At 35.1% G+C, this 25,866-nt stretch overlaps 1 protein-coding gene across 5 annotated transcripts in view; it reads left to right on the top strand.

Annotated features, from left to right (window-relative positions):
* CNKSR2 (connector enhancer of kinase suppressor of Ras 2) overlaps positions 1–25,866 on the top strand; it is a 242,303-nt gene that overhangs the window by 170,898 nt on the left and 45,539 nt on the right. For all 5 annotated transcript variants that reach the window (XM_031445722.2, XM_031445723.2, XM_031445725.2 and 2 more), the window contains 5 exons: positions 13,298–13,346; positions 13,767–13,939; positions 15,991–16,064; positions 16,353–16,424; positions 21,592–21,659. In XM_031445722.2, the coding sequence (XP_031301582.1) occupies positions 13,298–13,346; positions 13,767–13,939; positions 15,991–16,064; positions 16,353–16,424; positions 21,592–21,659 (436 nt within the window). The remainder of the gene's footprint in view (positions 1–13,297; positions 13,347–13,766; positions 13,940–15,990; positions 16,065–16,352; positions 16,425–21,591; positions 21,660–25,866) is intronic.

Genomic DNA, 25,866 nt, shown 5'->3' with positions numbered 1-25,866 from the left:
AGACTGACAAAGAAAAAAGGAGAGAAAACTCAAATTACCAATATCAGGAATGAAAGAGAGGTTATCGCTGCAAACCTCATTGACTTTAGAAGAATAATAAGGAAGTGCTGTGAACAGCTCTGTGCACTTAAGTTTAACAGTTTAGATGAAATGGTCCAATTCCCCAAAATGTACTAGCTACCCAAACTCCCAAGGTGAAGTCGATGATCTAAGTAGTCCTATAACTATTTAAACTAGTAATCATTAAAAGACTTCCAAAAGTAAGTAGAAATACTGAAAAAAGAGCCAAACATATAACACTTTTATATTGGTTAAGTGCAGCAGTAATCCGTTTGGCTTTCATTGTTATGTGGGGCTTTTAAAGTGTTGGCAGTCTGTGAAATAGTTGAAGTATAGGGCTTGTGACTTAATGGAATTCCTAGGAGACTGATTAAATTCATAAATTTTATTGATTGTGAAAATACTATTTTAAAATGTTTGGAAAATGTTTTGTTTTATAAAGTTTTTAAAATTTAATAAATTAAATATTTTGCAAAGAAAATTAAAAGATTCACTGATATGCCCTCACTCTTGAGAGAGATTTCTGCTCACACTGTAAGAAACAAATTATTGAGAAACTGAAGTCAGTCCTTTTGAACCAATGTGGGCCACATTCTGCTAGTTCCTAGTAAGATAATGGCTGCCAGGAAGCAAAACACAGAATCTGGCTTAATTAGTGAGGCATCATGCAAAACAGGACAGAGAAAGATTGAATTAGGAATTTATTAAGTTGAAATTCATTAAATTTAAATCTTATTACAAATTCCTTGTTGCCTTTAAAAAAATAAAATAAAACATAAATTCTGATGAGAAGCCCTTGGCTTAGTTGCTATGGTCAGTAATTATGAACTATTTGGGGACATACCTGCCTTGATTGGAGAAGCTAAAGAAGCCTCATTCTCTTTCACATTGTAGGCTTGTGTCTCCCAGCCTCAGAAAACTTCCTTAAGTTTTGTTGGCAATAGACCTTTTTTGCTCCCATAATCACCCTACCCATGTTACCTCACCACCTAAATTCATTTAATCAAGCATCTCAAGTTTAATGAAACTCCAGGTACAATTATTTTACCCCTAAAACTGTTTAAAGCCTCTTCTGCTTGAAGGACGATAACGTACATCAAATTATTTTCTTCACTCAACTCCTAAAATACATTACTTCCTTGATGGTTTCAGCATCCTCCAATTCCACAAAACTATAGGCCTAATGATTTGCTGTATGTGCACAAATCTCATCCAAAGACTCTTCTTTATTATCTACATATCTGGTCTCTTGGCCCAGATCTTATGTGAGAATGAAGTTTAAGGCGCAGTTACTGACTTCTGTTACATCCTGGTTTCTTGAAGATAACTGCCCAGAACAATGTTAAATTGTTTGAAGCCTTCATGGATTCTTCTTTGGCTTTTGGATCACAGCAACTGGCAGTGGACCAAAGTGCATGAGCTCAATCTGAAGTCTCAGTTCTAAATGATATTGCTAAATCTGTTTCTTAACATCTCTACATGTAACAGGCTAAGTGAAAACACTTTCCTCGTAGACTTGAACCCAAAGCAATCTGGAATGTTGAGAAACAGATCAGTGTTTCCATCCCTATTCTTTATTTGCAAATGATTTTAGATTAACTAGGTGCAAACTTCCCTGAAGTAGGAAACAGGAGAATAAGTAACCTTCTCCTTGATTTCTTTTATTACCACAAATTTAGAGTGGCTTCATTAGAGCGCTTGAACCTAATCACCTCCAGGTAAAAGGGTTCAACATTAAAGAAAAGAATTGTCTTTTCTAATATTCAAATGGCCAAGAATAATGTTGTAGTTAATAGAACATGAGCTTTAAGTCAGCTGTATGAACTTAGACACATTTCTGAACCTGTTTCTCATCAGTAAAAAGAAGATAATAATACTTCACTCGGCTATTTCAGAAGTAAATCATACACTTTGTTCCACATACAGTTTGTTCCACTGTGCTGGGCTCAGAGTAACTATTCTTAACACCATATAGAAAAGAAGTGAATTCATTTACTTGGAAGGGAATTTACTTCCTGATGAGCAAATCAGAAAGCCTTCTAGGACTAAAACATCTGTCCTCTTTGAGCATTAATCAATGTGTCGATTAGGGTTCAGTCAGGGAAGCAGAAGCACTAAGTGGCACGGATTAAAGGGCTAGATCTTAGCTGAGCTGGTGAGGACACCTCAGCAGAGCCAGCAGTTATGAAGAAATTCTGGATGTGAAGCCAGGGGGAGAGCAAGATGGACTAGATCCCTTGAGCACAAACTCAAACCCTGCCTCCAACTTCAATAGCAAAGCTGGTACCCTCTGCCTTAGAGATTTGTGGTCTCCTGGTTCATGACTTAGAGGAGCTGAAGGAATTGCAGGCCTGGCTGCTGACTCATACCAGCAAGGTGAGCCAGCAGAAAGGTAGCAGTATGTGTGAGCTGCGGCAATGACTGACCCCGCCTGCTGACCTTCGCAGCAGAACGGCTGCTGCTTCATTTGTCTTCTCTAAAAGTCGCACAGATGTATGTCCTAACTAGCACCATACAGGGAAGGGAATTCTGAGAGAGTTTCAGCTTTGCCAAGTTGATGTGGTCGGTAACTACCACGCTGAGAGTTCCTTTTCTGTGGGCATTGCAGGCACCTATCAGGTAAAGCCTGCTTGAAAATTCTAGTGACAGTCTCTGTGAGGACAAGTTGCAAAGTGAAAAAGCCTAAATGATCATAAATTTGATGTGGACTCAAGGTGCAGCCCACCTCTATGAAGGTATCATCCCTATAGCCCACTTATTTAATTTCCCAAAGCGTGTATTAGAAAATATGACTTTAAATTGTTTTTTATCTGTCTTCAATCAAAATATTAACTAATGTAAATTATAATTAGGATAAAATGTCTAATTTACCTAAAGAGTTTTCTACTTAATAAAACATATTAGGCAATTCATTAAAAAATTTCATACTCTGTTCGAGGAAGAGTACTAGAAAGTTATGTACCTAGACCATGTTATCTCAGCCAATTGTTGAATCTCCTTCTCTTAGTTGCATTTTAACATCATGACTTCAATTTTTATCAGAAGGCTGGTACAAGAAACAGCCATATGAAGTCCACTTCTTTGTTGGCTCATAAAATATTTTTGAGGATATTGTATTTTCTACTCCTTTGTGCCCCCCATATATAGTTTTATAATTGGGTAAGAGCTTTGGCTCCCCATGATGACAATGTATAAAGTATCTGATAGAATGTCCAGTACCATGGTAGTGCAGAAATATTCTTAGCATCCTTCCTTCAACCATACTACCAAAATGTCCTCACCAGGGGGCCAAGAACAAGCGAAGCCTAATCTAGGTGCATTTGAGGCAACCAGTTCTGGAGAGGTGGCAGCAAGCATCAGGCCCTGCAGAAATCTAATTTTTCGTAGCTGAGCTTGCTGTAAATTGCTTTCTTTCTCTTACTCAGTTTTCTCATTTTCACGACGAGCATAGCACTGCAGAGAGGACTATAGAAAATGCCATCTAAATTGACAGCATAATGATAATTTGATTCCTGCTGCAAACACAAATTTTTTTAAAATCTTGCCATCAAGTTCTTTTTTCCCTTCTGTTAGATAGAAGCAATTTTGCTTTTGCAGTCTTAAAATCATGTCCTACTAGATAGTTCAGTATGGAAGAGAAGGAAAAGTATATATGATTTATGTCTCTTGGTTATTTTACTATCATATGAATTGCATATAGTGACTTTTAAAACTTTATAAAATTGACTTTTATTTTTATCCAGCATTCTCTTTGAAAGATTTTCTGTTAAGGAAAAAAATCTCTGAATCAGGAGAACTGCAGCAAAACTAACAGATGTAGAAACATGTGAAGTAGTTGTCTTGGAGAGCTTGTCTTCCCTATAAGAGCAAAATTCTCAGAATAAGAGCTTCATATAAACATACTCTTAGCCATAAAGGTATTTAGGTAAAAGCTAGCATTCTTGGAATGAATTACACTGACATGGCAAGAATTCCATGATGAGAAAATATGTACAATATATCAGAGCAACAAACTTTATCTTAAAAAAATAAAGGTAACCCCAAAAAGGTGTTTAATTTCAGATTCTTTAAAATGAAGCCATTGAGTCAATAACCAGAAATTTTTTCAGTAATTATGATTCAGTCATAAAATTGCTGATGAAATTATCATGCCATATATACTGACTTTATTTGAAATTCTTAGGTTTCTTCAGTAGAGGTGATTCTTTTAGGTTATTTATCTCTCTCTTTTCTTTTACAGAGTATTTATTTCCTTATCATTGAGTAGCCTTCAGGAAGCATATCTGGTTCTCTTAATTTTGTCTGGTCATAAATGTTTCTTTGTCATAAAATTTGGGCAAGCCCACCCTGATTTCTCTGACACCCAGATGTCGTCAGTTTGTGAAACAGAAGTGTCAGGAGCAGGCACTGCCCTAGTTCTGCTTTTCATTTGTTAAAACTTCCTGCCTCTGTCTCATGTTGTACACATTAATCAAGCACCCAAAATAGCTGTACCTAATATGGCTGGTGATGAGTTATTTCCATACATGGTGGAGCTTAAACATAAACTAAGTGCCTTTCAGTGAATAATCTAGCATTAAATGTTAAGACTGACACTGATTACAGGAATATGTAATTCCTAAAACATCAATAATTAGATGTATATTGGTGACTAGCCATTTTTCCCTTCATTTTAAAGTCAGGATCATGTACAGTTAGTGCTCTATGAGATCTTCTAAGAGCATCCGGCCCAAATCTCTGATCTTGCAGATAAGGAAACTGAGGTCAAGATTAGTTTCAGTGACTTGACCACAGTCATAGAGCTGGAATATGGAGAACTAGAAGTCAAGTCTCCTGATTACTACCATGCTATGTTCTACTGATACTGTGCATTCCATTCTTGCTGAAATACAAACACTCAGAGTGTATCACCCCACCTAGTGTGTTGAGAATAGACTGGAGGGGCTGGGGGTAGGTGTGGAAGCAGGAAGGTGAGATAGGATCTGGCTAATTCAGGTGAGAGATGATAGGGGCTTAGCCCTGGGTGCTAAAGTGGAAGAGGTGAGAAGAGCTTGGACTCTGGATATATTTTGAAGGGAGAGTGGACAGAATGTGCTGACAGATTGCCACTGAGGCCATAACTCATAGCCTCAGTGTCTGCACACAGAGGTGGTTGGTAGCTGTTTGATTCATGCTTTTGGTAGAAAATTATATTTCAGGTCCAGTGCTAGGAGTTGAGTATAGTGTGGTAAGCTAAGCAGATGGTCGTAGAAACTAATGAAATGGTTAAAAACCACATCTTGAGAAAATGAACCCAGTAATTTTAAGTCATTGCATAATAATCAGCGGTGTATCGGGTGAAAAATTGCATAACACAATGAATCAGCTCCAAGAGCTTTCTCCCGTGTAAAGAATTAGTGGCGAGGCAGGCTTGCCTTATTTGGATCACTGATTTTCTCATCTGTATTGACATAGGGTTTTTTAATTGCACGGAGTTCAATTAACATTGTTAATAGGTTTGGAATAAAATGTGACTGCAGTCCCATCCTTGTCTAACTTGGCTGAGCTTTATTACCTTTCTGTACCTTAGTTTCTATCTCATTTGCAAAATTAAAATGTTGACATGAGCCCTCCTCTCATGAAGATATGATTAATGGTTGCCCCAAAAAAGTTGCAAATCTTTTTTTTTAACCCACAGATCAATATAACTTGCTAATTAAAATAAAATTGACAAAAGCATGAAAATTAGAGATTGAAGTTACTGGTTTGAATTATCTCCATTAATATAAAAGTGTTATCCTTAATATCTGTCTGTTTTATAGAATGTTTCTACTTGGCAGGGTGCTTACATCACATGTCATGGGAAGCTTTCATAAGTGGATGTCTTCCTATCAGAAGCAGTTTTTCTTTTCTTTCACATGGTTACTATGACTACAGAATACTTGCTTGAGAGGCAGTATTGCAGGAAGTGAGTGGGAGAACAGGTTTAGGAGTTAATAGGCCTGGGTTTGAATTTTGACTCTGCCACTACCTATGTGATTCTGAGCAAGTTGTTTACTCTGTTTTCTCCTCTTTAAAATAGCATTAATGATCGCCACTTAAAAGATTTATTGTAAGGATTAAGATTAATAACATGTAAAGTGCCTCATACTGTGCCTGACACCTAAGCCCTCAGTAAGTGATAATTATGATGAGCCAAGAATGACAGTTCCTGTTTCCCAAAGGTGATGACTCTTCTTACCCTTCCTGACTATTCACCACTTATCATTCTTCTTCCCACCTTACCACTTACCACCCCATTAGGAAAAGAGGAACCATGTTATGGGGTCTTGTGTAAGATTCACTTACCTCCTTCCTTCAGAAATGGATATGCATGATATTCTTTTAAGGAAACATTGACTCTGCCCAACCAAATGAGTTTGACCTTTTCTAGATCCCTCTGTCCATTACTGCCTTTTTGTTCTTACTTGACTGATAATTTATTAGCATGCTTATTTTTGAGTGCATATAGAGCCATTTTCAGTTACTTTAAAATCAGATTAACTATTGACAGAATCCAGAGCAACTTCACCCCACTGTCCTCAAAGACCCAGCATGTGTGCAGTGCCTCATTTTGACACCATTCAGCACAGAGTTTCTCTCATGCACCAGAATGGGCAAGACCACCACCGACAGCAGACTTGTTCAATTCTATGCTGTTACTTCACATAAATGGAAGATTTCTTGATTTAATATTTACTCCCATTACTGTCTTACCCTACCTGCTCATATTTAGACTTTTTTCTGCCAACACACATTGAGAAAGTAAAGGAAAATTCTTTGTGAAATACTTAAATCTCAAAGGCTTTTGTTTATTTATTTTAAAAATTACATATGTGGAAGTAGTTATCTTTTATCCTGAGTGTTTCAAATTGCCAAGCACCTTTTCTCGTGTATAAGAAATAAGCTATTGGTTTGACTAGTCACTGAAGAAATCTTGGAACTTTGCAGAAAATTACAGTAAGAGGAAGTTGCTATATTGCAACAAGAGAGTATTTTGATTGCAAATTTTTCCATAAGTGTGGCAATTTGCAACTTGAGAAGAATTTAATAGTAGCTGAGCTTTCAAAATGTAACACAGAAACTGTCATTTTCTTCCACAATTAAAGTAAGTGCTTCTGAAAGTTTCAGGATAAGAATGACCCAAATTACCCTCCCCCATACTTCCTCATCCCAAAAAGGGGGGAATGGAGTTTGAACAGAACATCTGTGGACAAAATGAAAGACAAATGGTCTTTTCAGGCAAATGTCTGAAAAAGGGATCTTTTATAGCCAAACAGAATACTGTTGCATGCATCGCCATGGTTAAGAGGATCAACAATGCTTTCATAATGGCCTTTTATTTTAGCACATTCTATTTTTATGGATTGAATTGTGATTTGAACACATCCATTCATAATTCATCATATAATTATTTGCATAAATATCTTTTGACACAGATTTAATGCACTCTTGCTGGCCACATCTTGAATTCAAATTTAAACTGTTAAGTGCACTAGGACAATGTCAGTACAAGTAATGCTAAAGGAGGTTGGATGAAAAGGATTTTTTTTCTTATCTGCCAAAAGGAATAGCCTATTAAAGAACAGAACTTTCAGTAATACGCTGGACATGGCTTACTGGAGAAAAGACACCTGGCTTGTTTATTTCCTGCTGAAGGACTTCAGGTTAAAACAGTCAGTATCCTGTGCTCTTTGCTGGTGGTTTGTTCAACTTTCATGCACTCAACCAGTATTTATTTAGTATTTCCTCTGTGGTAGGCCCTGTTCTAGTCAAAGAATAAAACAGTGCATAAAATAGAATTCCTCTTCTTTTATGCAGTTTATATTTGGAGAGAAGGCTGGGAAATAAGAAATATAAGTACTTTTGGTAATGCTAAGTTCTAAGGAGAGAGAAATCAAGCAGAGAAGGAAAACAGGAAGTTTTGAGGACAATCAGGATAACAATTTTAGATAGGGAAGCCTGGGAAGAATTTACTAAAAACAAAGCATTTGAGTAATGATCTGAAGGAGATAAGGAAGCAAGCCACAAGGGTATCTGGGCAAACATTTCAGACAGAGGAAATAGCAAGGGTAAAGGTCCTAAAATGGGACTCTACTTGACATAATCTAGGAACAGCAAATGTGCCTGGAGCAAAGTTAAGAAGGATCAGGGCAAGAAGCGAAGGTGACAAGGCCAGGTCTGAAATTCAGGGCCTTCAAGGTCAGTGGAAGGATTTGGACATTTATTCCAAGTGAGATGAGAAGCCATTGGAGAGTTTTTGTGTGGAGGAATGACATGACTCAAATCATATTTTAACAGGATCACTCTGGCTCTTGTGTTAAAAATAGAAGAGCAGAGGCAGGGAGAACAGTGAGGAGACATTTCAGTAATCCACGTGAGGGCTGCTGGTGGCTGAGGTCAAGGTGGTAGTAGTAGGAATTGTAAGAAAAAGTCATATTGTAAATGTATTTTGAGGACAGAGCTGATACAGCTGCTGGCGGCTTGGCTATGGGATGTAAGAGAAAAGAAAGAGTTAAGGTTGACTACAGTATTCTGAATGTGAGCCACCGTGGAGGGAACATGGAATTGCCATTTACTAAGGTATAGAAGACTAGGAGAGGCACAGGTTTGGTTGACAGGTGGTGGGTATCATGAGCTCAGTTTTGTACGCATTGAATCTGTTGAGTTAGACATCCTGCAGCTCAGCCAAGAAGTCCTGATTGATTATATGAATTCATGAGATTAGATAGAGTTCTCAGACATTCTTAGAACTTTCACGCATATGCTCACTAGAATAAACAGAAAGTGCTAGTGAGGGCATTCAAAAGATTTTATTGAATGATGATTCAGAATTTAAGGTAAAAAATATGTTTTTTAAGAGAATTGATCTCCACAAATGTTTGCCAAAGGAATCAACTTTTGGTGGTCCCTAAACATTATGGGCTTATACTTTAAATTCACACACACACCCTACCCCAAATACAAAAAAATAACAGTCATGGTCCGAAATGAGATCTAGTCTCAAAGGACCAGAAAAAAGAACAAAATTGTGCAGTAATAAATGGGAACTAAAGCCGTATACATTGTCGAGAAAGAGCTAGAGATGAGTGGGAGTCTATATATCAGAGAGCAAATGGACCACAGCTATGTCGGGAAACTGAAGATTGATTCACTGGGTGAAACCAACTGGGAAGGCAAGAGCTTTCTCACCCATGAGTAAAGAGGTTAAATAAAGATACAGCCATTGACAAGAGCTGAGACTTGTGTAAAGGGGATTCTTTCCTTACTAAAAGGAAATTACAGGAAATCCACAAAAGCCTTTAAAGTAGATTTTGAAATAACAGGATGATTAAGAACACTGGGTATTCACAAGCACTAATAACAACTAGATATCCTGGATACGTAAAGTATAGTCAGTAAAATAAATACTCTGTAGATAGGATAAACTTCAGACTGGATAAAATCAGAGAAAGAATTAGGAAATTGGAAGACAGCAGAATGAATTCACTGAAAACGCATTGCAGAAATATGAAAGATACATGGATCCTAAATTGAGAGATGCCAACATATGTCTAGAGAAAAAAAAGAGGGACTAGTAAAGAAGACCACATTTGAAGAGATAACATCTGAGAATATTCAGAATTAAAGAAATAATGTCTTCAAGTATAATACAATGAATGCAAAATAGGATTAATTAAAATCAGTTATAATCTAGACACATCATAGAACAATTGCAGAATCTCAGGGATAAAGAGGAAAGTATTTTAAAAGCTACAGAGTGACTAAAACAAATTATAAGAAATGACAGAGTAGCTATAGATGTCTTAAGAGCAACAATAGATGTCAAAAGAAAATAAAGTAATATATTCAAATTGTGGAGGGAAAATTATTTTCAACTCAGAATTCTATACCCAGCTCTTAAATTCTATTATTTAAGAATGAAGGATTTTTATATTTTCAAACATAAAAATCTAAAAGAGTTTGCTACGCATAGACTGCTATGAAAGAACTTCTAAAGGATATACTTTCTTTAAGCATGAACCTGGAAGAAGAATAATCTGAGGCTAATAAGAAAAATACAAAAATAAAATACATTACAAATTTTTGCTCTCATGAGAAAAACATTCATCATCATGAAAGCAAAGATTCCAGGTCTCTTTTTTTTTTTAAGTTGGTCATAATACCTTTTATGATCTGCTGTGTTATCCATTATAGTCGTGTCTGTTCTTAATGTCTTGCTCTTATTAAATATTTCCATTAAAAACTGGAAAAAAGGATACCAATTAAATACCTGTCACTCAGAATGAATAATTCCGTAAGTTCTACTAGAAAAGACTGTGTAGGATTATAAATTTGCACCTCAGGGGTATTTAATCACACTTGCTTGATGACATGAGGAAAACTTCAATATCAAGAGCTTATCTGTGTATATGAATAATGAACAATTTCTTATATAAGTTTGTAAGGAATCTTTTGAGAATGAGGCTGTTTCAGGGGTCCCCAAATCACCCACATGTTCACTGATTCACTAGGACTCAGAAGACTCAACATATAGTTCTACCCACAGGGAAGATTTGCTCCAGTGACACAGCAAGCGTATACATATACAGCCAGATCAGTAAGGAAAAACGATACCCATGGAATCTGGAGAAATCCATATGCAGACTTCCTGTGCTCTCTCCTTCTCATGACAGATCATACAGACTGTTCTCCCCCAGCAGCAAAAATGCAGTCACATATGCATAATGTCTCCGCTCAGGGGAGCCCATTAAAGACTCATCACTCAAGGATTTTATTGGATTGCTTACACAGGTATCTTCTGCCTAGCAACTACCTAAATTCCAGACTCCCAAAAAGAAGGCAGGCATTTAGTCCCCAGCTGGGCAAAATAGTCTTACTGCTTAGAGAACCTTCATGTCAGTATAGGGAACTATTTACCAGCCAAGCTCCCTGATGTCAGCTAAGGGCCAGCCTTGCTAGCAACCCCTTCTAAGATAGCCTCAGGCCTGCTGTATTAACTCTTCTGCACAGCAACCTGTTTCCTTAAGTGTGGGTTTCATTGTTTTTCCTGTTAACTTTCAAAAGCATATAATTCAGTTAACTTTCATTTTAGAAAATGTCATGTTATTTTCATTGGAAAAATAAGAAAGTCTCTCTTAAGAGAATTCCATTGTAATACTAACATATATACAAAAGACATCTAAAGCTTTGCTTCTTTGAATGATGGATACATCTGTATTTTGTGCCTAGGAGTTCTTAGGTTTCAACAATATGTATACTGATTATATTCTGCAATCACAGTTGGTACGAGAATATCTATTTATAGGGAAAGAAAAGATAATCATGTTAAAAAGAATACCTGGAGAGCATAAGATATATTTTTGTGTAGATTTTCAAGTAGACCTTCTGGTTCTAAGGAACAATGTGCAAAAAGCATAGGAGGTACATTATATAACAGTTCTTTCAAGCTGTCTGTTATCCATGTAGCTTCCTAAAAACAAACCACCCCCATCTTTGTCATTTTTAAAAATAATGAGCTATAAAATTATAATGATTACTTGTGGAAACACAAAAGGGGAAAAAAAAACCCAATCACTAATTTTACAGCCAAACAATTTAGGGAAAATAACTATATGTAAATTAACTATACTTAAGCACACTAGCCTGAGTTATTATTTGAGTTATTATTTTGAAGCAAAGTGCACTCAAGAAAATCAACACAGCATAATGGGTTTTATCTTTTATGCTTTCTCAAAAATTGATTGTGAATTTCTGTAGCCATGGATCCTGCAAAGTTTTATACACAGACACATTCCCACATACATATATGTATTTATATTGCTTTGACAATTGAGTGATTAGTTCTGGGTTACACTAAATGTCAGCAAATTATCTAATCCTTTTCTTTAGGGCTAATATCCATCCATAATATTATATTCATGAGAATTTTGTAAACCATGTACAGAATGTGAAAATTGTTGTATAAGAATGTTATTTTACAAGCAAAGATACTCAATTTAAAAGTATGTCACAGAATACAAATTGATTGTATAAAACCAAGACCAGCGAATTTTATGTAGACAAAACCCAATTGTCCCTTACAGATATACCTTTGTAAAGAAAAAGAAGAATTTGTTACCAGAAATTCATTTTGAAGGATTATCTGTGAATTAAAATTACACATGCTGTCTCTGTACCCTGTTAGTTAGCTAATCATATGAACATAATTAACCTTATTTAGAACAGTGAATAATCTAGTTTAGTAGACTGTCTGACTGGAACCAGTGATTTATAGTCATAAATTAAAGTCTCGACCAGTCAGTACAGTTGTGGATTTTTCTGTTAAGACATTACACTCTTCTGGTCCTTAACATGGAGTAGACTGATAGGTGAGTTTAACTGGGATGGTCTTTTAGCTAGGCAAGTATGATGCAGGGAGCATAGCTCAAGGGAGTGATAATAATGATGTCCCATGGAAACCAAGTGGAAGAAAAGAAAAAAAAACGGCACAAAAGGGTGGTAAAGTCAATGAACTGGATGTCTCAGTGGAGATTTTCTAAAAGTTGCTGGCTTGGGGGTATTGTACTATGTAAAATGGAGATAATGGAGGCAGTTGTTGGAGTATGCTTAAGAATAACAAACATAGGGTAATGGGGATGGGTAGCTGAGGAATTAGAGCTGAGGGACTGAGGAGCCAGGGTACTGACATCACATATATGAAGATTAGTTACCAGTAGTAGGGACAGAATAGGTTTGAGAAGAAAATACTGATTCAAGTGCTGAAATTGATAGCAACTGAGGGGGAGAGCCTAAGGAGATCAGCAGGTGATGGTGGTTTATGGAATAGAATGAACTTCAAAGGAACAAGTGATAGTCGTGTTTACTTGATTAATTCATAAGATTTTGGGGAGAATCAAATGAGATATTGCCCGAGAAAGCACAATAAAGTCCTTAAAAAGGTACCCAGTAATACTATACATAGATAAGAGCCTTGATTTTCACCACTACTCTGTGCCCTGGTTTCTCTGCCTGCAAAATCAGGACAAAGATAATATTATCCTCTCTTACTTCAGGAGAGATTAGGAAGTTTAGTGGCATGAGACATAAGAATTTGTTTTGAGTCTTTAGAAAAGGGGTTCAGAGTCATCGTTCAGCTATTGAGAGTTCTGTGCCTCTCGCTGGATATCCGATAGCACCTTGAATGTCAGATAACATTCTTCCCTATCTTTGATTTCAGACATTTCAGCAGTCTTCTCTGCAGCACAAATCAAAGAAGAAAAACAAAGGTAAGAAAAGAAAACGAAGCATTTAGCAGCTTAGTTTGCACTGGGATAATCACCAGCACACTTTACCCAGCCTCTCTTGCCTGAGCCCAGTGTGGTTTGGAAGAGCACAATCCCCTAGCAGAAGAGCTACTAAGACCAGCTTCTCCTTCAGGTCGATTATAATACAAGGTACCTTTTACAGCAAATGGTCTCAACAGGTTTTGAGACTGGGATCGCACACTTGTGATTAAATTATATGTCACTTATGTGGGCAAAAAGGTATTAAAGATTTCCATATTTTTCTATTCTGTTACAATAAGAAAATAAGAATGTTAAAGGTTGTTTAGTACCTAGACTTATTTTTATGATCTATTAGGTTATTTGTCTACCCTCACACCTATAAAGAATTTAAAAAGCATTTCTACCCACTATTATCTTTAGGTCCTATAGCTGGCAAGAGCAAAAGACGAATTTCTTGCAAAGATCTTGGCCGTGGTGACTGTGAGGGCTGGCTTTGGAAAAAGAAAGATGCAAAGAGTTATTTTTCACAGAAATGGAAGAAATACTGGTTTGTCCTAAAGGATGCATCCCTATATTGGTATATTAATGAGGAGGTAAGACAAAGCACATTTTGTTTTCTCATCCATTTTCTATCTTTAACCGAAAGAACCACCATTTTTATACTTATATTTTAAAATCATAATAATCACCTTAAGGCTAATTCAGGAGACTTCTAGTATTTTTCAGTCTGCCTTCCTAGAATGAATGCATTGTGCGGTTCTGGGAAGATAGTTGTCTCAGTTATTCTAATGTAGAAACATCTGAAACACAGATAAAGTATAATTAAATTCTCTGTATTATAAAATTCTCTAATCAAAAATACCAAATTAATTCAAACAATAGCTTAACTGAAAGGATTGCACCTGGAAATTTGGTATCGATTTTTAAATGTCTTGCTTTTGTTCGAAGTTTCTAATTTTGTTTCTGTTTGCTTTTCTTGGGAAGTCTTTTAGTAAGTTAATTAATGTCACCTGTATTTGGTTCAGTTTTTCTTAAAGAATAAATGAACTAGCAGACTAGTTTTGAAAATCTGCAAGTATTCATTTCATTTGGCCCATAAGGGGCAGCAGGGGAAAGATATGTAATCCATGCAAATTGCTCTTATGATTTACTATTTCATTTGTAGTATATAGATTTTATAACCAGAGTAATTATATAACCTATCGCATATCACAAGATACACAGAATATACCTTATTTGTTGATATTCCCTTGACTCTACATTTGCCTTGATTCCTTTGCTATAGCCATCTATCAGTTCACCTTAAGTTTTTCTTAAACAACAATTTCTACTGTTAACCTGTTTTTTCCTAAAAATGTACATGGTTTAATACAGTGTGCTGGCTGGATACTTTTTACATGCCAATCAAGTAGTATAAAAAACATAGCATCTGTATGTTTCTCTTTATTTTAAGATCACTTGTAGATTTGTCTACTGTGCAGTATTCTGTCTTTGAACGTTTAATGGGGAGATCATAACTACCCCAAAAGTATTTTAAATTGTTCAGAATTTTAAATTTTAACATTAAAGATATCAAGGGTAACATAACAGAAATCAAAGTTGAGAAAGAGATTTGATACTATTGTATTTATCCCAAGATTGGACGAAAATACTCAAATATTGATAAATATTTTTAAAAGTTATAATATTGCTCTTTTATATAACACACATTTCAGTCACTATCATTAGCGTCAAATTTTTTAATAAGTTTTCAATATATACGTACACACATACTCTAATAGAACTGAGAGTTTCTATTCGTTTTCTTTGAGATAGCAGATGAGTATTTAATCTCACTTGAACTTGATATATAAGGAACCATGAACTGGTACAGCATAGATCAAAGTTTGGGAGAGTAAAAGTCCGAGGAGTTGGCTCATGAACTTCAAAGGGACAAGAACAATTAAAGGGTTTAGCCAAAAATAGTCTTATCCTAGTTGGAATAACTTGTATCTAATGGAAGATTTTGGATAATTCTCCTATCTTGTTTTCCAACTCACATTAGAGAGAGGGATTTTATGGATTTTGTTCAATTTTCCAGGTGAAAAATGACTTTTATATATATAGCCTGTAAAACGAAGTCAGTTATTTGAAAATTAAATTAATCTATTTCATTTTTAAGATCTTGAATACACAAAATAATTATTTAGTTTGGGCTTGATAAGAGATTTTTGGAGGCAGAAAAGGAATTGAATTAGTAAACATCCCTATATTTTACATCTGATCATTTAAAATGATAGAAAATTGTGAATTGCAAATGTGGACTAAAGTTCTTTTATGTTATAAAAAATGTATATATATTCTAATGAGAAATTACTTGCAAAACGTTTCACTTTGAGAATTAAAATATTTTCTATTTTCCTTTTAATATAAAAAGGCTTTTTAAATTTCTATATATATTTTAGTTTGTAATATTCTAAGTGTTCAAAATACACCTTCAATGTAACTATAACAGTTAAGAGTGAAATTCTTATCTCTGAAATGTTAAATTTAGGGAATTAAATGAACAGGTTTATTAGTATAGATATTTAAGGCATAGTTGTATAGTAGCATCAGCATCAAACCTTTGTATATAATACCCTAAACAAGAGTGTTGCCTCTTTAGGATGAAAAAGCAGAAGGATTCATCAGTCTGCCTGAATTTAAAATTGATAGAGCCAGTGAATGCCGCAAGAAATAGTAAGTTGATTTTATTTGGGGAGAGAAGAGAAGGGTGTTTTGGTTTTTTTTTTAATTTCTAGCTTTTAAATTATAGGTTGCTTGTCTAATGCTTTCAAATTGAGGTAATAAGAAAGCAGTTTTGTGGGCAGAAAATTGAATTTTTTACTGATTTCTGTCATCATGGCAGAAGTATTATATATGTGAACTCAGGTTAGATGCTGAGGTAATTTTATCCATAAAAAGTATTTGGTTTTAACTTACTTCCCAATTTGAAATAAAGTAACTGTACTCTGTTTCCTTTTGCAGTGCATTCAAAGCCTGTCATCCTAAAATCAAAAGCTTTTATTTTGCTGCAGAGCATCTTGATGATATGAACAGGTAAAGTGTTACTTAAATTGCAAAATACTTAGAAAGTCGTTTAGAATTGTAAGTTTTCCACATTAATGCTTAGAGAATAATGTCACTGAAGTTTCTAGACCAATCAGTTTAAAATAAAATGAACGCAGCCGTAGCTCCATGTAACCATATACCTAATTTTAAAAAATAGCATTTAAAAAGTCAAAATAAATAGACTTTTTGTCAAGTTTACCAAAAATGTGCCAGAATCCATATATAAGCCAAAAAAAAAAAAACCCAAAAACTCCACTGTAGAAAAAAAATATATATCTTTTAGAAGTCCATATTGGAAATATGTCTTCAAATTTATTCCCAGGTGAGAAAAAAAAGATACCCACCAAAAATGCTGCCTTTTCCAAGTACTGAGTATTTATGACAGAATATCCATTTCAATAATTCTGGCGTAAGCAAAGTTAATGTATCCTTCTGTCACCTTTCTTGTGTCCCTGGACAGGATTGTACAGCCAAGTGACTAGATGGTACATGGTTATTTGGTAGCTCTGGGAAAATCTCTATATATTTTTTCATCATCTACAACATTATGCTTCATGTTTCCACTTTAGTTCTTATGAGTTTGATCCTTTCTTCTTTTTTCTTCTTCTCCTTTCCCTTTTCTAGATTTGTAGAAATTAGATTTAAAATTTTCCCCTTTACATGTCTTCAGCAGACAATGCATGTTACTTACATATATAATGTGCCAACAGTTAGGGAGAGGCAGCATAGCATAGTGGTTAAGAGCATGGACTTTGAAACCAGGCTGTCCAAATCCCAGCTCTCCCACTTACCAGCTGTGTGGCCTTGGATATAGATCTTAACGTCTCTATGCCAGGTATTGACTCTTTTTTTAAAAATGGAGATAATAACCATTTCCATCCATAGGACTTTTATAAGGAGCAAATAAGTACATACAAAGGGCTTAGAATAGTGCCTGCTAAACTGTAAATAAATGTTTGCCATCAATATATATTCCTTTTGTATACTTTGAGCTTTTACCACATATAACTTTCTTTGTGTATCTGTAAAGGATTAGTATCCATATACTTTAAGCAAAGTTGTGCCACTTCATAAATGCTGTTTGAACACACAAATAGACACTTACTATGCTTTTATAAATAATCTTGTTCTTTGACACTTTGGAGTACAGGCATGGTTTTTCCAAAGCAAGGATGTGAATACAAGGAAAGGGCAAAGAAAAGTGTTGAGAACACTTGATAAAATATTTTATTATTAGTAAGGGAACTGAGCCTTTCATTTAGTTTCCATAATCTTCTCTTGATTTGTATGTTATCATTCTTGAAATTTCACACTAGGCAATCAGAATTTGGGGAGCTTGTTCTCAGAATGAAAATGTTTATGTACTCGTGGGGGAGGGATGGTACTCTATTTTCTGTTTTAATAATTTTATAATCCTACTGTTGTGGTTACTCACTATCCATTTTGCCACATATTGAGCTCAATGCCTTGGGATAAATAGGAAAGATTTACATCATGACCAAACAGGAAATAAGTGGTATTTATGAGCGTATCCTCTCTAATAAGCTGGTTCCTCTAGAACACAGTTACCTCCATTCAAAAAATTAAATTAACATAATCTAATCATTCCTTACACTTGCTAATCAGGGTCTTTTTAGGTTTAGAAAATGGCCTGTTCAGCAGTGCATTTTTATGAACTATAAAATCATTCTTGGTCTCCATTTTCTACCCTGTGTTAGCAATAACTTCACAAGTGTATGATGTCAGTACTCTTCCCTGATATTCCGATGGATGTATCTGACTCAGGGTATCAAAGAAGCTAAACCAAACCCATGTTTCATTTTGTTGCTTTTTCTAAGGAATGGGGCAAAGAAAAAATAAATCTGATCAAATATGTCATCTCCACATTGTACATTTAAGAGTGCTTTTTTATGTAAGTCTTGCCATGCTGTACTATAGCCTTCTGAATTAAGGTGTTCTGAAATACTGTATCTTTTTTAAAATTTAAGTATAATGGGTTTTACTATTTTGCTTTGTTTTTTATGTTTTTAATAACCATCTTCCTAATGTCTACTTTCAGTAGGCAAGTTTTTTTTTTTTAAAGTACTTGTTAATAGAAAGGAGAGTCAGTGCTGGCAATATTCACAGAGGATTGGTGATGGGGAGAGACATACTTCAACAATTTTATTATAAATAACCTGATTGTTACCTAACAGCAAGATGATCTAGGTTCTGGTTCATTCTATATGTAATCCTTTGAAGGCCTGTACCCAAGTCTTCAAAAGATGATATCGTTACTAATAATTATAATTATATTATAATAATTACAAATAAATGCCTTATCTGGTTATTTCATAATTTCTAAAGTATTATCATATATTTTTATCGTAGATTTTTTTAAATGTAGTGCTAGTTTTTGGAGTGAAAAAGTAATCCTTTAATTTTGTTCTAAAAAATCTGCGTGTGTGTATATACACATACATACACACACTCATACATACACCCAAATACAAGTACATATACATATACCTAAATATGTATAACAAGGAATATTAAAGTCTCACCTTCTATATTTTGAGTAACTTTAAGTTCGATTGTGAGGTAATTTACAAAAACACTTTTGAGCACCCTACCACCAATCCATCTGTTCCCTCCTCAGAAATGAGCATTGAAACAGTAAAAAAAAAAAAAAAACTTTTTTACCAGTCTGTGTGAAATCTGTGGGAAGAAAACAAAATATCATGTTTCTCAAGTATTCTGAGACTTATTTACTGAATTCACTTGGCCTACATATTCCTTATCTTGTCAGCACATATGTCCTTGTAATTGTGAGAACTGACCAACTTTTATTTGGTAATTGTTATTTGTGCATTTCTTCCATAGTTCTTACTCTTTTTTCCCTCTCAGTGCATTATTCTGTGTCAGTTATTGACAACTTCGTTGGAACGTTCACTGTCAGCTCAATCCTATTATCCCTATTTGTTGTCTGTCTGCCTCACAAAGATATAAACATCACAAAGACAGATACTCTTTCATTTATCAGTGTATCCTCAATACCTAGAACATGAGCTGGCACACATAGGCTCTCAATAAGTATTTCTTGACTCATGTCAAGAAATGCATATCTATTTGCTGTTCATAATAGCATATACACACCAAATCATAACTGCAGTAAGTGTTTAGATAAGCATCTTTTGGCTGAGGCCTAAGGACATTTATCTAAGACAGCAACAACTATTGTATAGTATTCAGCCTTTTGTGTCTGTACACACTGGTCCAAGTTTATGCACACAATTTCTGAAGAGTTTGTACCGTGAACAGAAATTTTCCTCCTAAAAGTAATTTAACTTTTTAATTGTCTTATGAAATTTAGGAATTCTGGAGCTCACTGAAGGGAGGAATTCTGTCTTACTCATTTTTGGACCCCCAAAACATAGCTCATTGTTCAGCATATAGCAGACATTTAATATATGTTGTTGAACTGAAAAATGGAGAAATCCCTTTTTAGTTTCCTGATTCATCTCATAAAGACCTCATTGTTCCTTAGACTTCTGGTAAAATGAAATTTCAATGATGTATTAAAAAGTAATAAATATGAGGTACTGGATTAAAATTCAGTAACAGATGTTCCTGTAGTGGTATCATCATTTTCACCCAAAAAGCACCACTCCAGTCTTTCTGAAGAATGCTTAGATTTGCCTTGTAGTACAAATTTGACCCCTTTTTACTACAAATGACTTACAGACTAGATTTTAATTTTGACCTTTTACTAATGATTAGAATCATTTTTAAAAGGTTATTTGTCATAAAGTTGACTTCTTGACTTACAGTATATAATTTTCTGGATTGTGTGTTTGTATACCATGCTACTGAATTCATTTGACCAATTTTTTTTTCATTTCTGTTCCAGTTCCTTCTTTATTACCCAGACACACTTGAGGTGATAATTACATTGTAGGTTTGGTCAAAATAAAGTTGAGCTTTAAGTGACTTATTCTTAAAACTAAAGCTTAAATTTCCATGGCTATGATTTTGTCCATTAGAGAAACAACTTTCCTCCCTCCCTTTTCAAGATATTCTAAGTATCTGATGCACAGTTAATACCACTTGGCAAAAATGATGAAATATATGAGTCATTTCATAGAATGTCATCTTCCACTTGACAGGGGAGATAAAAATCTCTTAGGAGAAAAAGTGTTCAAACACAATTTTTTTCTTAAAAATGCATCTCAATCAAATAATTCCACAATTTAGCAATATTAGCTATACTAGCAATTCCAAGTGTACTCAACCTAGTTTGGAAGGTGGGTTCTTACTTACTTTCTTATTTGTTAAAATATATGGATCATAGCTCAAGATTGACCTATGGAAAATTGTCATGTTAGTTTAAAGACTTTGTGATTTTGATAATCTGATGCAGTGTAAACAGGTGACATAATGAATACAAGGAGAGACCTGATGGGACAAAAGATGGAGACTGAAACAGTGCTTTGCTTCAGGCATTCCCCTCCATTGGCAATAGCAACACTACTGAAAGAGGACAGAACTAAGATTTATTTTTAAATTACTGTTGTTCATGAAAATAAATTTTCAGGATCTAAACAGACGTTAAAGTTGTACGTGCTTGTTTTGTTTTTGGAAAACCTCATACCCTTGTATTTAGAGACACATTTCCAAAGTACTACTGAGATGTGGTTCCCCTTGAATCATTAAACTTAAAGGAACTTCATTAAAACTAATATTTCATAGTAAAACTTATTTTGACAAGCAAGGTCCATAATTTTTCCCCTTCTTGGAGCAAAATATATATGATATTGTTTAAATATTTCTAAAGGAGCATTGGTTCTGAAGGAACAGAACAGCAAACATACTTGTAGTGCTTCTACATTTAGAGCAACAGAATTAATAAGGCTTTGGTAATGTCAAAACCCTTTACCTTACAGATACTAACAGGTTTGCCAAGACTTTTCTATTGAAATAGCATCTTCAGTATGAGAACGATTTGTACAACAGCAAATTAAAGCTCGTTGAAGACTGTGTGTGAAGAGTAGAAAAAAACACCTTTTATGTAGGATCATTCAGTATATTCTTACACATTTTAAAATAAGTATTTCCAAGAAGTAAAGTATAAGAAATACAGTTACACTGTTACTGAATCTAATATTTGTTTTTTCAGGTGGCTTAACAGAATTAATATGCTGACTGCAGGATATGCAGAAAGAGAGAGGATTAAGCAAGAACAAGGTAAAAGAATACTTTTTTCACTATCGTATCATACCTTTGTTTCTTGCTGTTATCCTATACAGTGATTCACTGCTATCACTTGAGAGAAAATGTATATGTCAGACTATGGTTATTTCTCTTCTGTGTACTTTGAATCCAAACCATAGCATCTTATGGGTAGAGTTTAATAAGTTAAACAGGGAATAAACTGTCAAATTTTGGAGCAGCTAATGTGGAGTTCTCTCCTGTTTGTTGCCATCTCCCTCAGCCTGTTTCCTATGGAGGAAAAAAAAAAATCTTAAAAATTAAAAAGCCTAAAATTGGTCCTATATATTGACCCAAGTCCATGTCCTTGGTGGTGAGTTACTTTTTCTACTTTGCATTTTCACATTTAAGTAGTCTTTTAAATGCGAAGAGCTCAGATAAATGATCCCTTCTTCCATAAATTATCTCATTTGGTTATGTTATTCAGTTCTGTTACTGTGTTAATTCTGTGGTCTTATGGAACTTGCCTTGGTATTAACCTCACAATTATGAAACAAAATATCCTCGTGCGGAATTGAAATCTTGACAAAAGTTGTGATCACCTTTATAAAATGTCTTCACATTTCCCAAAGAATGTTTGTTGTACATCCCTTGGAAGCATAAATAGTTTCTTGAAAATTTTGAGACATCCTAAAGTTAAAAGAATTCCACAGGTTGATACACATACAAACATATTTCTAGTTCTGTCTCCAGTGGGCATAGCCTGTTTGTTGATGTGAAAATTCTGAAAACCTTCTGTTTCCTCTCAGAGTAAAACCTCAGAGCAAAACTTTTTAAAACATCTAAAAACTAAAGATTAGAGAGATCTAAAGGAGATACCAGATCCCAAAACCAATCTGTCAGCAAATGTTTAGGTCAGGGGTCAGCAAACTCTGTAAAGAGCCAAATAGTAAATGTTTTAGGCTTTGCAGGCCTTAAGAGTTCTGTTTAAACTATTCAACTTTGCTGTTCCAGTACAAAAGCAGCTGTAGACACATGAGGGGGGTGGAGATTCTGTACTTCAATAAAGCTTTATTTATGGACACTGAGATTGAATTTCATGACATTTTTCACATATTTCTTCTGACTTTTTTTTTTAATCCATTTAAAAAGGTAAAAACCATTCTTGACCCACAAGCTTTATGAAAACAGGCAAAAAGCCTCCTTTGTCCTGCAGGCTATAGTTTACCAACCCCTGGTTTAGAGCCCTGGGGTGAGAGAATGGGGGTGGGTGGAGCACTGAAGGGTGAAGAAATAGAGCAGAAAGATTTCCAAGAAATAGCAAAACATGGTTATTGCCAATGGGAATTTACCATCTTGTTGAGGATCTCAAAAATACACACTTGAAATTGCTTAGGAAAAATTAAAGAGCCACATAAAGTAAATGAGTACTAATTTTTGCACAACATGCAACTGATTAAAAAATTTGTCAAGTGGATGCAAAATTTTTTTAAAAAACCTGAGAAGGAGGCAGAATTAATGAGGAAACACTTGCTAGAGAATTGGTGAGCTTGATGTAGATTTAGCAGTGAAGAGGGAGAGAAGAAATTTTATTAAAGTATTTCTGTGTAAGGCCTTCTGTTAGCACTCTCATTGTATTAAGGTGAAGTAGGCACCCATCCTGCCTGAAATTACATTGAATTCTAGTAGAAAAGACACTCTTAGTACAATCCAGAAAGTAAAACATGGGAAAGTAGAAACCAGGGTCAATGGGAATGAGGCTGGAGAGATTCCTTCCAGGAGGAAAATGGGGAAAGACATAATGTTCATAATGTTGACTCTTTTATCTAAACTGGTTCTCACAGGATGAGAAGGATGTGGAGTCAAGGAGATGATAAAACATTACTGGGAGTAGAAGCAGCATGGATACTTCCACAAATAACGTGGAAACCATCTCCATCAAATCACTGTACACAGCAAGTGCTAGCCAGGACAATGAAGTGTCAGGCCAGTTGTTAAGTCACATTTCTTCATTGTTAAAATTATGCTCCCCACTTTCATACTTGAGCTTAAATTGTAGGCCTAAAATTGTAGTAAGAGCTGAATACACACACACGTGCACATACACACACCAGCCTGCCTTTTCAAATTTCTTTAAAATGCATAAAAACTGTTTTTAAAGGTGCATATAGATTTCTTTCTCCTTTTTTAAGATACAGGAATTAGATGTGTGGGCAATGTACTGATAGGCAAATTAATCTTTAAAAAGGTCAATTTGCATGAATAAGGAACCTTGGATTTTCAGGCTTAACTTCTGTATTTTATCACTCGGCGTTGCTTTGAAGTTGAGCTTGGCCTTGATTTTAGTTGATTTCCTTTCCTTTGTACTTGGTATTATATAAACAAATTTCATTATGGGTGAAAGAACTGGTAAGTTACATTATACATGCAAGTTCCAAAAAGTATTCATTCCATGGATTCATGGTCTGTCATGTGAGTATATATTTTAGTGGCTACTGGAGCGTGGTAGACAATCATAGGCAGAAGTTAATAGTTACATTTCAAGTCTCTCTTGCTAATACAGTGCAACTAGAAATCTCTGAAATAATTTGGATTTCCACATGGAGTATACATTCATCAGGCACTGGAACACAGGTCAGAAACATTAGACTTCCTACCTTCTGCAGGACTAGGTCTCAGGGTGTTCTATGTAGAAAACTACTGGGTGCACGTGTCCACAACACCCTTCTATAGAATTGTTTGACATCTGAGTACCATTCTTAATACTGAAGTTAAACTTGATACAAAATATAGCTCTCTGAGGGTTGAGAATATTTCACAAAGATGCAAATGAATAACTGCTAACCACTGTTTCTATTTAAATAGAATACCCAGTGCAGCTTGGAAGTGACTCTTTCATTGACTTAAATAAAAGTTTAGTGAATTGCTGTCTTTAACTACAAAAGTATAAAGGATGTGGGGTTCTTTTTCATTATGCATTGTTTTACTTAGAGAAAACAAGGTTACACTAAATTCTGCCAAGAACATAATTTGGCTAATTGTCTACTAATCAATTTTCTATATTCTTCTAGCTTCAAATCAGACACTCATGACACATTATTTTCAGTCATACATAAGGTCTTTTAAAATTTTAATTACATAAAAATGAATGAAATGCATTGTATTTCTTTGATAGTTCTAGATGAAAGTCAATTTTTTTAAAATTATCCTTTTGTATCAGCATGAGAAGTAAAGTGGAAATTTTCCTCTTCTATTGATGGCACTGTTTATTCATGATTAGTTACTTGTAAAATTGAGTATCACTGGGAGAGATGTGAAAAGTATCCATTTATTTTGTGCTAAATAAAGAGCTAAGAAAAATAAATTAATTTGCTCTTAGAATGAAAATCACACTGGTTTCAGCCTCTGGGAAGCAGTTTGCCTGTAATTTTCCACAAAAATCCATAAAGGCCTGACCAAATTTTCTGTATAGCCTCTTCTCTGGCCTTGCTTTCTCAGAGACACACAGCTTAGTGTGAGAAATGAAGTTAATTTGCAGAGTGGTATTTCAGCCTTTTCTTAGGCAACCCAGGAAAGCTTTAGTTTGTTGGTGCTTTTTAATAAACGAAGAATTGTATCAAATAGTGGGCTAGAATTCTTCCTAATTTAGCCAGGGATAGGAGGGAGATAGAAAAAGTAGAGAGAGAATCTCCCAAATCTGTCACTTGTAGTGATAGCTGTAAAGACATCTTGATAAAATATGTATCATCTCCTTCTCAGTGTGCTGACAGGACCACTTGAGGTGCTGACTCCTTGAAACCCAAGGTCTCAGTGCAAAGGTGAAGGAGAAATTCAGCACAGGTGCCATAGTTTCTGGAAATAGTGAGAAGGGTAAGAACAGAGTGATATTGATAAGCCCACTGCTCGGGAGCAGGTTGAGGGGGGCTTAGTCCCTTCACCTCCAGAAATAATTTCCCAGTAGTATTTCATGCTCCCACGAAACTACCCAACCCAGGCCCCAGAGCTCCAGAATGTACTTTTTGTCGCTGGAACTTGCTATAAGGAAAAGCTAATGTCCAAGAAGATGAACACCAGGCATTTATCTCCTGTGATCTGGGTCAGACTGTCCTGGCATGCTACCTACAAATCCACCCAAGAATATCAGGGATCCTAATATTTACTGAGTGCTTTCAAGGTGCAAGGTGCTTGAGAATATATTACCTCATTTAGTACCCCTCACACACTCTGAAAGGCAGTTATTATT

This window comes from Camelus dromedarius, chromosome X (genome assembly GCF_036321535.1).
Source record: "Camelus dromedarius isolate mCamDro1 chromosome X, mCamDro1.pat, whole genome shotgun sequence".
Lineage (NCBI taxonomy): Eukaryota > Metazoa > Chordata > Mammalia > Artiodactyla > Camelidae > Camelus > Camelus dromedarius.
The sequence above is the reverse complement of the archived record's forward strand: the minus strand, read 5'-3'. Positions and strand labels throughout refer to the sequence as shown.